General features: G+C 48.3%; 1 gene segment (V, D, J or C); it reads right to left on the bottom strand.

Annotated features, from left to right (window-relative positions):
* Positions 1-5,734: 5,734 nt before the first annotated feature.
* Positions 5,735-15,794, bottom strand: LOC139240244 (Ig mu chain C region-like). The segment is given in 6 exon segments: positions 5,735-6,016; positions 6,260-6,309; positions 7,608-7,638; positions 7,739-7,840; positions 12,488-12,808; positions 15,698-15,794. Coding segments are annotated over 5 exon segments (516 nt in total).
* Positions 15,795-16,008: the final 214 nt, after the last annotated feature.

Genomic DNA, 16,008 nt, shown 5'->3' with positions numbered 1-16,008 from the left:
CTATCCTGGCCCCTCAGCATTTTACACACCTCAATTAGCTCTCCCCTCAGCCTCCTCTGTTCCAAAGACAACAACGCCAGCCTATCCAACCTTTCCTCTGAATATAAGAACTCTGTCGATCTGATGCGCATTGATCAATAATTAATCGCAAGAGGAAACTGACCAACGCAGAACCATTGTAACGCCGATTGGAGAACCTTAACGCCGAAACACCACCGGTGCAATTTCAAGCCGCTTTGCAAACGGGGAATTCTGCGGGAGCTTCGAAACATGTCGAAATCCTCTCTTGACCCATCATCCGCTACTCCGAAGACGACACGTCGCCTGCCATTTCCGTTCAGTCCCGGCTTGTCTCTCCTCACTTGTATTGTTCTTAAATGCATTGTGCTGTCTGTGAGCACGATATTATTCAAGTCGTAGTTAACACGGCTCACTGTCTGATGTTACAAATACAAATAAACAGGTTGTCAAACCCCAGCATTGCGTTTGCGATTCCTGCTCTTTGAACGTTCAAGCCCAGATGCGCTCAGTGTATCTCTAATGCTGATTTACAGCGCACATTTATAGAGCAAATGTGATTTATGTGGGGCTAAGGACCTCTGGGGCAACTCAGACACTGATTCCAGGTTTAAGCTGCATTGATATTAAAGCTGGCGTTTACATGGATCCCAAACATTCTCTGGCTGTGTCCTGGAGGTGAACCTTGTCACATTTACTATTGAAACTGGATTATTTTAAACCCAGCAGCTCCTTTTAAGTGTCAGCTGTGGCTCAGTGGGCAGTACACTTGCCTTTGAGACAAGAGGTTGTGGGTTCAAGTCCCACTCCAGAGACTTGAGCACAAAAATCTAGACTGACACTGCAATGCAGGGCTGAGGGAGCACCGCACTGTCGGAGAGGCAGTACTGAGGGAGCGCCGCACTGTGGGAAGGGCAGTACTGTGGGAGGGGCAGTACTGAGGGAGGGCAGTGCGGAGGGAGCACCACACTGTCGGAGGGGCAGTACTGATGGAGTGTTGGAGGGGCAATACTGAGGGAGTGCCGCACTGTTGGAGGGGCGGTACTGAGGGAGCACCGCACTGTCGGAGGGGCAGTACTGAGGGAGTGCCGCACTGTCGGAGGGGTAGGACTGAGGGAGCGCCGCACTGTTGGAGGGGCGGTACTGAGGGAGCACTGCACTGTCGGAGGGGCAGTACTGCGGGAGCGCCGCACTGTTGGAGGGGCAGTACTGCGGGAGCGCCGCACTGTCGGAGGGGCAGTACTGCGGGAGCGCCGCACTGTCGGAGGGGCAGTACTGCGGGAGCGCTGTAGTGTCGGAGGTGCCGTGTTTCGGATGTGACATTAAACCAAGCTGCTTTCTCATCTGGATATAAAATATCGCACTGTTTCGAAGAAGAGCAGGGGAATTATCTCCGGTAGCCTGGCCAATATTTATCGCTCAATTAACAAAATAAAACAGAATATCTGGGTCATTTTCATATTGCTGTTTGTGGGAGCTTGCTGTGCACAAATTGGCTGCTGCGTTTCCCACATTACAATAGTGCACTCCAAAAGTACTTCATTGGCTTTAAAGCACTTCGAGATGTCCGGTGGTCGTGAAAAGCACTATATAAATGTATGTTCTGTATGTTCATAATAATGCAGTGAAGTGATTTTGTCAGCAATTCGTTATCTATTATAAATATCTGTTCCTTCTTAGAAAATAAGTTTCCATAATGGAGTAGAGGAACAGAGGGATCTGGGGTACAGATACACTAATCACTAAATGTAACGACATAGCTTAACAAGCCCATTAAAACAAGCAAAGAACCAGGGTTCATTTGTAGAGGGATAGAATTGAAAAGTCGGGAAATTATGTTAAACTTGTATCGGACCTTGGTTAGACCACACTTGGGGCACTGTGCACAGTTCTGCTCTCCGTATCATAAAAACGATATAGAGGCACTGGATAAGGTGCAAAAAAGATTGACTAAAACGATACCAGAACTAAGAGGTTTTGCCATCAGGAAAGGCTGAACCTGCTGGGGCCCTCGAAAAGAGACGGAGGGTCAACAAGATACAGGTCTTTAAGCTTCTGAAAGGGTTCGATAGGGTAGACGTGGAGTGTTTCCACTTGTGGGAGAGACCAGAACCAGGGGCCATCAATATAAGACAGTCACTAATAAATCCAATGGGGAATTCAGGAGAAACTTCTTTACCCAGAGGAGATATTGAGCCAGAAACAGGGCTGTACCACAGGTAGTTACATTGCGTTATCCACCAGAGTCAGTTTAATCACTCCCCTTCCGATCACTTTGGAATCAGCAGGTACAACCGGATGAGATTCGGGAACAGCAACAATCCTGGCAAAGACCCGTTCAAATCCATCGCCCAGAAACTTCCCAAAACATCTTATGAGAGTTTGAATAAATTCCCAGCGACCCAGTGTTCTTGTTAATGTTAATTTATATTGTAGGTTTTTATAAAGAGCCTTTAAGTTCACCAGGACCATGTTGGGCAAAAAGGGTTAACTTATAAGGACAGCGTGCACAGACCCCCCTTGCGTATAAAAGATTAGGGGGTTATCTAATTGAGGTGATTAAGACGATTTAACTATTTCATAGACTAGATAGAGAGAAACGATTTTGTTTGGTGGAGGCTCCATCTACTCTCTCAAGTGGACATAAACAATCCCAAGGCATTATTTCGAGTTCTCCCCGGTGTCCTGGGGCCAATATTTATCCCTCAACCAACATAACAAACAGATGATCTGGGTCATTATCACATGGCTGTTTGTGGGAGCTTGCTGTGTGCAAATCGGCTGCCGCGTTTCCCACATTATAACAGTGACTACACTCCAAAAGTACTCTCCATTGGCTGTAAAGCGCTTTGAGACGCCCGGTGGTCGTGAAAGGCGCTATATAAATGCAAGTCTTTCTTTTTAAGGAAGTGCAAAGGGAATAGTGAAAGGGGGAGGGGAGGAAAGAGGCAGGGGCAGAGATGAGGGGGTTACCTTAATGTGATAGATTGAGTAGACTGGGTCTTTACTCGTTGGAGTTCAGAAGGATGAGGGGTGATCTTATAGAAACATTTAAAATAATGAAAGGGATAGACAAGATAGAGGCAGAGAGGTTGTTTCCACTGGTCGGGGAGACTAGAACTAGGGGGCACAGCCTCAAAATACGGGGGAGCCAATTTAAAACCGAGTTGAGAAGGAATTTCTTCTCCCAGAGGGTTGTGAATCTGTGGCATTCTCTGCCCAAGGAAGCAGTTGAGGCTAGCTCATTGAATGTATTCAAGTCACAGATAGATAGATTTTTAACCAATAAGGGAATTAAGGGTTACGGGGAGCGGGCAGGTAAGTGGAGCTGAGTCCATGGCCAGATCAGCCATGATCTTGTTGAATGGCGGAGCAGGCTCGAGGGGCTAGATGGCCTACTCCTTTTCCTAATTCTTATGTTCTTATGTTATGTTCTTATGTTCTTATGATAGAACAAACGGGAAGGTCTGTGACCGGGAGGAAGGCAAGAGAGATTAGAGAGGCAAAAGGGGACAATGGGCCGAATTGAGATGGTAATGGTATAAGATAGGAAAGTAAAGCTGAGTCTAGATGGGGTGTGAATGTTGGAATCATCACTAGTTGCCAAGGGAAAGAGAAAGATAAATATTATCTTGCTCGCCTTCTACCATCCTGGTGGTCGCGAGATCCAATGATAATGGTAAACCATCGCAACCCATTAGTCTACAACAGACCCAGACCTGACTTGAGCAAAGCCCCCAGTTATGGAGAGCTTTGGGGACCACAGGTCGAAAGTCATCCAGTCCTCCTAAGCCATGCTACACTCACTCATCTGTCTCGGACAGTCGTTCTAGCAAGGTTGAGAAAGCAGTTACAAAGGCTGACGGGTATCTGGGTCCATAAGTTGAGGTGTAGAGTGGAAAAGTGTGGAAGTTATCTGTTTGTCCCCCAACTGGAGCATTGTGTCCAATTCTGGGCACCGCACTGTGGGAAGGATGTGAAGGCCTTGGAGAGGGTGCAGGAAGGATTTACGAGAATGCTTCCAGGAATGAGGGACTTCAGTGACGGGGCGAGACTGGAGAAACCGGGGTTGTTGTCCGTGGGGCAGAAACGATTGAGAGGAGATTTGATCGAGATGTTCAAAATCATGGGTGGTCTGGACCGAGTAGATCGAGAGAAACTGTTCCCATTGGTGGAAGGGTGGAGAACCAGAGGACACAGATTGAAGGCGATTGGTAGACGAACCAAAGGCGACGTGAGTAAAAACGTTTTTACGCAGCGAGTGGTTGGGATCTGGAAAGCGCTGCCTGAGAGGGTGGTGGAGGCAGACTCAATCGGGGCTTTCAAAAGGGAGTTGGGTAAGTATCTGAAGGAAAGAATTTTGCAGGGCTACGGGGAAAGGACGAGGGGGTGAGTTGGACTTGTTCAGAGTCGGCACGGACGCGATGGACCAAATGGCCTTCCTCTGTGCTGTAACCATTCTATAATTACTACACATACCAAAACACACAAGCCAAAGGTAAAATGGATAAATTCCTTGCATCTCTGCCCTCGTTTCTCTCCTGTTGTTAGTCTGTAAGCGATTAAGCCTATCGCGGCCTCAGACAGTGAATAGCGAGGGGATTTGAGTACAGGGGCAGGGAGGTGTTGCTACATTTGTACAGGGCCTTGGTGAGGCCACACCTGGAGTATTGTGTTCAGTTTTGGTCTCCTAACTTGAGGAAGGACATTCTTGCTATTGAGGGAGTGCAGCGAAGGTTCACCAGACTGATTCCCGGGATGGCGGGATTGACCCATCAAGAAAGACTGGATCAACTGGGCTTGTATTCACTGGAGTTCAGAAGAATGAGAGGGGACCTCATAGAAACGTTTAAAATTCTGATGGGTTCAGACAAGTTAGATGCAGGAAAAATGTTCCCAATGTTGGGGAAGTCCAGAACCAGGGGTCACAGCCTAAGAATAAGGGGTAAGCCATTTAGGACCGAGATGAGGAGAAACTTCTTCACCCAGAGAGTGGTGAACTTTTGGAATTCTCTACCACAGAAAGTTGTTGAGGCCAATTCACTAAATATATTCTAAAAGGAGTTAGATGTAGTCCTTACTACTAGGGGGATCAAGGGGTATGGCGAGAAAGCAGAAATGGGGTACTGAAGTTGCATGTTCAGCCATGAACTCATTGAATGGCGGTGCAGGCTACAAGGGCCGAATGGCCTACTCCTGCACCTATTTTCTATGTTTCTATGAATATCGCCACTAACACTCTTTCAATTCAGGACTGATATTGGCAGCTCAGAGCCAGCGAAGTTTTATCCAGATGACATTTAATTGTAAGTGAAGCATTGAACGATAGGAACCTCCTGTGCATCATTACAGTCAAAGGATCATTTATTTTATTTATATTCAAGCATTTGCGACAAAAAATAAACCCCAATCTTGTTACTGACTGGAATTACAGGGTCAGCAGAAAAAGATTCAGAGAATCAGGAAACTGAGAAGACCCTGGTCTAAATGGTGGTCTCACTAATACAGTGGGACATCTTTACAATACTCAAAGCACGGGTCTTTTACATTCAACAGAAAGAGTGTTTGCAAACCCTTCCGAACACAGGGAGGTAGGCTAGACTATCGCCCAAAAAATGAACGATGTTCCAGCGATGGTCAATGTGTCAGCCTTACTGATCGCTGGAACATCGCCCATTTTTTGTATCGCGATTTTCCACTCGCCGATAGGTCAGCGAAGTGAAATGGGCGATAGCAGGGCATTTTGGGTGATATATGGGCACTAGGCCAGCGATGTGAAGTGCAAAGCCCAGCCCCCGGATGTTTGATTGGAGTCTCTGTGGCTTCAGTCTTATCTCCGCCGGGCTGGGCATTCTTCTTTGCGAGTTCCGTCTCCTCCCTCGTCCACCGGCTAGAAACCCCTCCGGGGTTCTCATCAGCGACCCGCCTTCTTTCTTGATGACTTTTCCGCGGCTTTGAATTGCAGAGAGGCGTAGAAAGTCTGGTCTTGCGGGGCGCCCTGAGACAGGAACACACGTTAAATATCGACAAGTTCCAAGTTATTCGAAAGGCAGCTCAAACTATCCCGTCCCGCAATCGCGTTTCAAGGAATCGTAGCACGATACAGCACAGGCATAGGCCATTCGGCCCATCGTGCCCGTGCCTGCTCTTTGAAAGAGACAAGCCAATTATTTGCATGCGATACCCAGAAAATCGGCAAGTTCCTGTATATTATTGCAACAGGGTCAATGAATTTACTTACATGTCTTGTACCCTGATGTGTCTGCCTTGCCTCCATTTGATGGGTGTCAACTGTGTATAAATAGTTAAGAATTTGAATTTAATTATTGTCAAGTCCGGCTCATTTATAATAAATTATAGAGGCACTGAGCGCCAATAGTCCATCATTAAGCCTATGACCCCCAATAAACCAATGGTCCATTAATACACCAATGTTCCCCCAATACACTGATGGTCCAATACACCAATGGTGCAATACACCAATGGTCCAATAAACCAATGGTGCAATAAACCAATGGTTCAATACACCAATGGTCCAATACACCAATGGTCCAATACACCAATAGATGGGCACGGACGATCTACCCCCGGTGTCTACTGTCCACCCGATACATTATTTAACAATCTGATACATTATTAATTGGCATGACTAAGCAGTAATTAGCCTTTCTGGATGTCCGGCAGACAGGAGAATATTTTGAAGGCGGGCAATGACCCAATTGAATTTTGAAATATCCTGCATTTGACGTTCTATTTGCGCCAACATTTCAATCCAACTCATCCAAGTGTGGTTCACCTCCTCCTGCTCTGTTCACTGTCCCTCTGGAGCTGAAACCGTGTGGGAACAGAAACAGGAGACAAACATTACTTCTTGTGATGCTCAGCGGGTCAGGCAGCATTTGTGGAGAGAAACTGAGTTAACCTTTCAGGTCTGTTACCCTTCGAGAGAACGTTAGAGATAAAACAGAAATGAAACAAAGACAGACTGGCGTTTCTGTAGCGACCACTGGGCTCCCAAAGCACTTTACAGCCAATGGCATACTTTTTTGAAGTGTAGTCATTGTTTTAATGTAGGAAAAATGTTTCCAGCAAGTACAGAGAAAGTGGAGCTTAAACCCGGTTACATCTCTAACTTGTTCCGTCGCTGTCTCTGTCTCTCTCTCTCGCTCTCAATCTCTGCCTCTCTCTCTCTCTCTGTCGCTGTCTCTCTCTCTCTCTCTGTGTCGCTGTCTCTGCCTGTCCCTGTCTCTCTCTGTCTGTCTCTCTATCTCTCTGCCTCTCTCTCTGTGTCGCTGTCTCTGTCTGTCTGACTCTGTCTGTCTCTCTCTCTCTGTCTGTAACTCTGTATCTGTCACATTGCTCGCATCCGCAGTATTTTACTTTTCTACCTCCTGTGAATCCGTGGCCACGTGCCGTAAATACCGAGAACAGAGTTGTGGAATGGTCTTGGAACCATACTCAAAAAGAACGTGGAAAACACAAATAATATCTGGCACTGGAATCAGAGTTGGGGTTAAACTGGTTCTGACGCGGTGTTAAACCCAGCGAGACTCTCATTGATCAACTTTGCAAATAGTTCAATTACTCACCTTTCCTGGCGGGGCCTCTTGTCTCGTCCTTCTGAAACAGTTCACTGTAAATTAGTATCGAAAGATACGAGAAGGGACTCACGTTGAACAAGCATTTATAAAAGATATTTTTGACGGATATAAACACTCACCTCGTCTGCCGCAGTTATGATGACACAGAATAATAAGGATCAGTACTAGAACCAAGATCGCCGAGACACGAATTGCAAACGGAAGGATCGGTGTACACCAGTCTGCAAAGACAGGACACTTAGAAAATGTTGCTAGGTCAAGCCACTCTTTCTGCGACTCACTTGTGAGAAACGCGACCCAGTTACAATTTAGGCGCATCCAACGCGGGCTGTGAAACCACAAACCAGCCAACGCGACCAATATTGGACGAGTGAATGCTCGCCAATGGAATAAGTTGCACTATTACACAGGATTATATAGAAACATAGAAAATAGGTGCAGGAGCAGGTCATTCAGCCCTTCGAGCCTGCACCACCATTCAATAAGATCATGGCTGATCATTCCCTCAGTACCCCTTTCCTGCTTTCTCTCCATACTCCTTGATCCCTTTAGCCATGAGGGCCACATCTAACTCCCTTTTGAACATATCTAACGAACTGGCCTCAACAACTCTTTGTGGTAGAGAATTCCACAGGTTCACTATTCTCTGAGTGAAGAAGTTTCTCCTCATCTCGGTCCTAAATGGCTTACCCCTTATCCTTAGACTGTAACCCCTGGTTCTGGACTTCCCTCAACATCGGGAACATTCTTCCTGCATCTAACCTGTCCAGTCCCGTCAGAATTTGATATGTTTCTATGAGATCCCCTCTCATTCTTCTAAATTCCAGGGAATATAAGCCCAGTCGATCCAGTCTCTCCTCATATGTCAGTCCTGCCGTCCCGGGAATCATACTGATGAACCTTCGCTGCACTCCCTCAATAGCAAGCACGGAATAAGTTGCACTATTACACAGGATTACATCGGATCTAAGAACATAAGAACATAAGAACATAAGAATTAGGAACAGGAGTAGGCCATCTAGCCCCTCGAGCCTGTTCCGCCATTCAACAAGATCATGGCTGACCTGGCCGTGGACTCAGGTCCACTTACCCGCCCGCTCCCCGTAACCCTTAATTCCCTTATTGGTTAAAAATCTATCTATCTGTGACTTGAAACCACAAACCAACCAACGCGACCAATATTGGACGAGTGAATGCTCGCCAATGGAATAAGTTGCACTATTACACAGGATTATATAGAAACATAGAAAATAGGTGCAGGAGCAGACCATTCTCACTCAACTGTTGTCTTTATATACGTCTGGCATAACTTCCTTGCTTCTGTAGTCTATTAATAAACCCAAGGATTCTGTATGTATACATTCAATGAACTAGCCTCAACTGCTTCCTTGGGCAGAGAATTCCACAGATTCACAACCCTCTGGGAGAAGAAATTCCTTCTCAACTCGGTTTTAAATTGGCTCCCCCGTATTTTGAGGCTGTGCCCCCTAGTTCTAGTCTCCCCGACCAGTGGAAACAACCTCTCTGCCTCTATCTTGTCTTTCCCTTTCATTATTTTAAATGTTTCTATAAGATCACCCCTCATCCTTCTGAACTCCAACGAGTAAAGACCCAGTCTACTCAATATGGAACAGAAACAGGCCATTGGGCCCAACCAGTCCGTGCCGGTGTTTATGCCCCACTCGAGCCTCCTGCCGTCTTTCCTCATCTAAATCTATCAGCATATCCCTCTATTCCCTTCTCCCTCATGTGTTTATCCAGCCTCCCCTTAAATACATCGATACTATTAGCCTCAACCCCTCCCTGTGGCAGCGAGTTCCACATTCTCACCGCTCTCTGGGTAAAGAAGTTTCTCCTGAGGAGAACAATCCCAGTTTCTCAAGTCTCTCCACCTCACTGAAGTCCCTCAACTATTTTGCGTAAAACTTTCAAATCAAGTGCCTTCTTTTTTAAGGACGCAATCAACAGGTCTGCAACTATTTTAGTTGAAACCGTCAATCGAAAATCAAATGCCCCCTTATTAGAGGGGGCACTAAAATCGACAAGAAAACAAATTCGGTTTTGGCCATCAACTGAATTCAAATGAAAATTTGTCTGCCGGGGGCGGGGGGGTGATGATGCACTCCAGTCCCTCCGGTGCCCACCTCTCGCGGAAGGCCGCGAGCGTACCAGTGCAGGACCATTCCCGTAAATCTCCTCCACGCCCTCTCCACGGCCTTGACATCATTCCTAGAGTGCAGTGCCCAGAATTGGACACAGTACTCCAGCGGTGACCCAACTGTTGTCTTTATATACGTCTGGCATAACTTCCTTGCTTCTGTAGTCTATTAATAAACCCAAGGATTCTGTATGTATTATTAACAACCATTTCAATTTGTTCTGTCACCTTCAAAGATTTATGTACATCCACCCTTATTTTTTATGAGCTGTAAACATAGAAACATAGAAAATACGTGCAGGAGCAGGCCATTCGGCCCTTCGAGCCTGCACCACCATTCAATAAGATCATGGCTGATCACGCAACTTCAGTACCCCATTCCTGCTTTCTCTGCATAACCCTTGATCCCTTTAGCCGGAAGAGCCACATCTAATGCCCTTTTGAATATATCCAACGAACTGGCCTCAACAACTTCCTGTGGTAGAGAATTCCACAGGTTCACCACTCTCTGGGTGAAGAAGTTTCTCCTCATCTCGGTCCTAAATGGCTTACCCCTTATCCTTAAACTGGAACGATAACCCGATTTCGCTGAAGCGTCACAACCCGAGGGTAATATGTCTGATTTGCAGATATCCACAAGTCAAAATTAAAATTAAAATAGATTTTAATCTTAAAATTATTCCAAGACGCGCTGCCGGGCAGTAGAAGCAGATTCATTAATAACTTTCAAAAGGGAATTTGATAAATACTTGGAGAGTGACACTTTGCAGGACTGTGGGGAATAGGTTGGGGGAATGGGGCTAATTGGACAATGGTTGGGGTGGAGTGTAGAATGTTTCGGTGTAAGGGGTGTCGCAGTTGTGTGGGGCGGACTGGTTGGGCTGGGTGCTCTTTGCCTTTCCGTCATTGTTCATCGTTCGTAGGTTTATATGTAACCTTCAGGGCTGCTGACCGAGGCCTGTGTGGCTCTTTGTCGGCTGGTGTGGATACGATGGGCTGAAATGGCCTCCTTCTGCGCTGTAAATTTCTATGTTTCTATGTTGTAAACTCCTAGCTTGGAAGAATGAGAGGTGATCTCATTGAAACATACAACATTCTGACAGGGCTCGACAGGGTAGATGCAGGGAGGGTTTTTCCCCCCGGGCTGGGGAGTCTAGAACCAGGGGGCACAGTCTCAGGATAAGGGGTCGGCCATTTAGGACTGAGATGCGGAGGAATTTCTTCACTCAGAGGGTGGTGAATCTTTGGAATTCTCTGCCCCAGAGGGCTATGGAGGCTCAGTCGTTGAGACAGGGAGTAATAGATTTTTGGACTCGAGGGGAACCAAGTGGGGACAGTGCAGGATTGTGGAGTTGAGGTCGAAGATCAGCCGTGATCTTATTGAATGATGGAGCAGGCTCGAGGGGCCGAATGGCCGACTCCTGTGCTGTATTCGATAATTCTAAGATGACACGCCGAAATCGAAGGGCAGTCAAGAGCAGAGAAAATATTTAAAAGACCTGGTTTGGAGGGTGACCATAGCTTATTTCAACATATTTTTTAACAGACAGACTGCATTGTTTCTCCCGATATAGAATATACATGAGAACATAAGAAATAGGAGCAGGAGTCGGCCATTCGGCCCCTCGAGCCTGCTCCACCATTTAATACGATCATGGCTGATCCGATCATGGACTCAGCTCCACTTCCCTGCCCGCCCCCTTAGTCCCTTATCGGCTAAGAAACTGTCTCTCTCTGTCTTAAATTTATTCAATGATCCCCACTGATGGGGGAGACTAGAACTAAGGGGCATAATCTTAGAATAAGGGGCCATCCATTTAAAACTGAAATGAGGAGAAATTTCTTCTCTCAGAGGGTTGTAAATCTGTGGAATTCGCTGCCTCAGAGAGCCGGGACATTGAATATATTTAAGACGGAGATAGACAGTTTCTTAATCGATAAGGGATTAAGGGGGCGGGCAGGGAAGTGGACCTGAGTCCATGATCGGATCAGCCATGATCGTATTAAATGGCGGAGCAGGCTCGAGGGACCGAATGGCCGACTCCTGCTCCTATTTCTTATGTTATTATGTTCTTCCACAGCTCTCCGAGGCAGTGAATTCCACAGATTTACAACCTTCTGAGAGCAGAAATTCCTCCTCATCTCTGTCTTAAATGGGTGACCCCTGATTCTGTGCTGTGTAAGTCTATAATTCGAAGGTGACAGGCAGAAATCGAAGGGCAGTCGAGAGCAGAGAAATTATTTACAAGACCTGTGACGGGTGGGCTTATTTCAAGGTATTTCCCAATAGGCTGGCTGCACTGTTTCTGCTGATAGATATCTCTCTGTGTTTGACCCGCGGAGTTGCATAATAGGGGCAAGAGAACCAGTCCAACTGATGTTACACTTTCGCAACCGAGCTCCCCGTCACAGTCTAAGGATAAGGGGAAAGCCATTTAGGACCGAGATGAGGAGGAACTTCTTCACTCAGAGAATTGTGAACCTGTGGAATTCTCTACAGTTGTTGAGGCCAGTTCGTTGGATATATTCAAAAGGGAGTTAGATGTGGCCCTTACGGATAAAGGGATCAAGGGGTATGGAGAGAAAGTAGGAATGGGGTACTGAAGTTGCATGATCAGCCATGATCATATTGAATGGTGGTGCAGGCTCGAAGGGCCGAATGGCCGGCTCCTGCCCCTATTTTCTATGTCTCGATGTTTCTATGACTCACCTGTTGCCGCTTCGGGACGGGACACGCTCTTGGTCCAAGACTTGCCCGGCGACCCCAGCTCGACGATACAAGTGCAGACCCCTCCGTTGCTCCAGATCTCCGCCCCGACCATCACGTGGCTTCTGATGCTGTAGGTCCCGTTGGGGTCCAGGGTGCCGACCTCGCTCCGTCCCGCGACGAACTGTCCCGACACGTTCCAGTAAATGGCAATTTGCCTGGAGGACACGCCGGTCACCAGACACACCAAGGGGATGGTTTCCCTCACAGGTGGCTCCCCTGGAGTCACAAACACCAGCACATCGGTCTTAGGCGTGGAACTGTCTGGGTGGGGATGGAGATGAAAGAAACAGTTAAATTCTGGCTAATGCAATTTTAATCGCATGTGCATGGGATGAATTCAATCGGGCTTTGTTCTTACCTCCAACCAGCAGCAAGGAACCGTTCCTAAGGGGAGCAAAGCCATCCCTAGCAGCACAGTAGTAGGACGCGGCGTCAGAAGTGTTCACTTTCAGGATTTGCAGGACCAGGATAAATTTGTTGCGCCCTCTCTTCGAAGTAAACTTGCAGGCGGTTCCACTGCAGGCTGGTATATGCACCAACTTGGGCGCTTCCCCCACGAGTTGCTTGTACCAGAAGTAGCTGTCCATGAAATCCACTTCGTAATCCAGGTGGCATTCCAGTTCCACCGTCTCCCCGGCTGCCGCCGTCACAGTGAAGGGTTCAGATCCTGCGACTGGACAGATGGGGGGGGGGGGTCCCATTAGAGACGGTTTGTCTACTCCGACCCCCGCGCCTTCAATGCCAGTTCATCCCACACTTCTGCAGCCCCGACCTGTGTCCCAACTCGCAGCCAGTCCCGCTCACCCATCGCCCCCTGTGCTCGCTGACCTGTGTCCCAACTCGCACCGAGTCCCGCTCACCCATCGCCCCCTGTGCTCGCTGACCCACACTGGCTCCTGGTTAAACAACGCCCCGATTTCAAAATTCACATCCTTGTGTTTAAATCCCCCCCATGGCCGCGCCCCCTCCCGAAATCTGTCACCTCCTCCAGTTCTACACCCCTTCCCTATCTCTGTAACCTCCAGCCCCTACACCCCTCCCTATCTCTGTAATCTCCTCCAGCCCCTACACCCCTCCCTATCTCTGTAACCCCCTCCAGCCCCTAATCCGCTCCCTATTTCTGTAATCCTGTCCAGCCCTTACACCCATTCCTATCTCTGTAATCCTCTCCAGCCCTTACACCCCTTCCTATCTCTGTAACCCCCTCCAGCCCCTGCACCCCTCCCTATCTCTGTAACCTCCTCCAGCCCCTACACCCCTCCCAATCTCTGTAACCTCCTCCAGCCCCTACACCCCTCCCAATCTCTTAACCTCCTCTAACCCATACACCCCTCCCTATCTCTGTAACCCCCTCCAGCCCCTAAACCGCTCCCTGTCTCTGTAATCCCTTCCAGCCCCTCCACCCCTTCCTATCTCTGTAACCCCCTCCAGCCCCTACACCCCTCCCAATCTCTGTAACCTCCTCCAGCCCCTACACCCCTCCCAATCTCTGTAACCTCCTTCAGCCCCTACACTCCTCCCAATCTCTGTAACCTCCTCCAGCCCCTACACCCCTCCCTATCTCTGTAACCTCCTCCAGCTCCTACACCCCTCCCTATCTCTGTAACCTCCACCAGCCCCTAAACCGTTCCCTATCTCTGTAACCCCCTCCAGCCACTATTTCCCTCCCTATCTCTGTAACCCCCCTCCAGCCCCTACACCCCTCCCGATCTCTGTAACCCTCTCCAGCCCCTACACTCCTCCCTATCTCTTAACCTCCTCTAACCCATACACCCCTCCCTAACTCTGTAACCTTCTTCAGCCCCCACGACCCTCCTAGATCTCTGCACTCCTCCAATTCTGCCCTCTTGCCCATCCCCTGATTTCCATCGCTCCACCATCGGTGGCCGTGCCTTCAGCTGCCTGGGCCCCAAGCTCTGGAACTCCCTCCCTAAACCTCTCCGCCTTGCTCTCCTTCTTTAAGACACTCCTTCAAACCGATCTCTTTGACCCAGCTTTTGGTCACCTGTCCCTAATATCTCCTCATGTGGCTCGGGGTCAAATTTTTAAAAATAATTCTCCTGTGAAGCGTTTTACTAAAAAGAAAGAAAGACTTGGATTTATATAGCGCCTTTCACGACCACCGGCCGTCTCAAAACGCTTTACGGCCAATGAAGCCCGTTTTTTGGAGTGTGCTCACTGTTGTAATGTGGGAAACGCGGCAGCCAATTTGCGCACAGCAAGCTCCCACACACAGCAATGTGATAATGACCCAAATCATCTGTTTTAGCGATGTTGGTTGAGGGATAAATATTGGCCCCAGGACACTACATTAAAGGCGCTATATAAATACAATTTCTTCATGTTGATTTTTGAGAGATGGAGAGAGGCCGCTTTCAAACCCATCGCCTGTAACTTAAGACCAGCGGCATTATTGCCTTTAGTTATGGCAGATTGGACCCATTCTCTACTTTGCCTTTGCTTAGCCTTGTAGAAGGACCTGAAAGTAAACCAACATTATCAACAACAAAATATCTCTTTTATAAAGCGCCTTCAACGTAATTGAATGTCCCAAGACGCTTCACGGAAATTTGACATCGAGTCACAAAATGAGATATTAGGTAATGATCAAAAGCTGGGACAAAGAAGTCGGTTTTAAGGAGCGTCTTAAAGGAGGAGAGAGAGGCGGAGAGGTTTAGGGAGGGAGTTCCAGAGCTTGGGGCCCAGGCAGCTGAAGGCACGGCCACCGATGGTTGAGTCATTACAATTGGCGTTGTTCAAGAGAATTGGGGAGCGCAGAGATCGCGGGGGGTTTGGAGGGCTGGAGGAGGTTACAGAGATAGGGAGGGTTGCAGGGGCTGGAGGGGGTTACAGAGATAGGGAGTGGTGTCGGGGCTGGAGGGGGTTACAGAGATAGGGAGAGGTGTAGGGGCTGGAGGGCGTTACAGAGATAGGGAGGGTTGGAGGGGCTGGAGGGGGTTACAGTGATAGGGAGGGTTGCAGGGCTGAAGGAGGTTACAGAGATAGGGAGGGTTGCAGGGCTGAAGGAGGTTACAGAGATAGGGAGAGGGGGCGAAAATATCGGGGCAAAAGCTGGGTCACATTTTCAACTCCGCAAACACAGTCCCCTTGTTTCCCGTTTTCGGCTGGTCCCAAGCACGGGTCACTCACCGTAATTCCAACACACGTGGTGGAGTGTGAGGATCAGGGGAAACGCTTCCAGCAACATCCTGGGGCCGGGGGCACACTCAGCTATTCCCGTGCTCGCTCAGAACATTCTACAGTCGGAGAGGGCGACAAATGTTCCGTGCACACACACACACACACACACACACACACAGTCGGTTGCAGCCCCTTCAGATGCAGTGGAAACTATTACGACCTAAGCCTTTTGGGTGCCGTGCCCTGAGCAATCCCATCCTTCATGCACTTGAGATGTGGCCAGTGTCTGTGCGTCACAGTGGCCAGGCTAGTGCGAGTTG

Source organism: Pristiophorus japonicus, chromosome 30, assembly GCF_044704955.1.
Source record: "Pristiophorus japonicus isolate sPriJap1 chromosome 30, sPriJap1.hap1, whole genome shotgun sequence".
NCBI classification, from domain to species: domain Eukaryota; kingdom Metazoa; phylum Chordata; class Chondrichthyes; family Pristiophoridae; genus Pristiophorus; species Pristiophorus japonicus.
The sequence above is the reverse complement of the archived record's forward strand: the minus strand, read 5'-3'. Positions and strand labels throughout refer to the sequence as shown.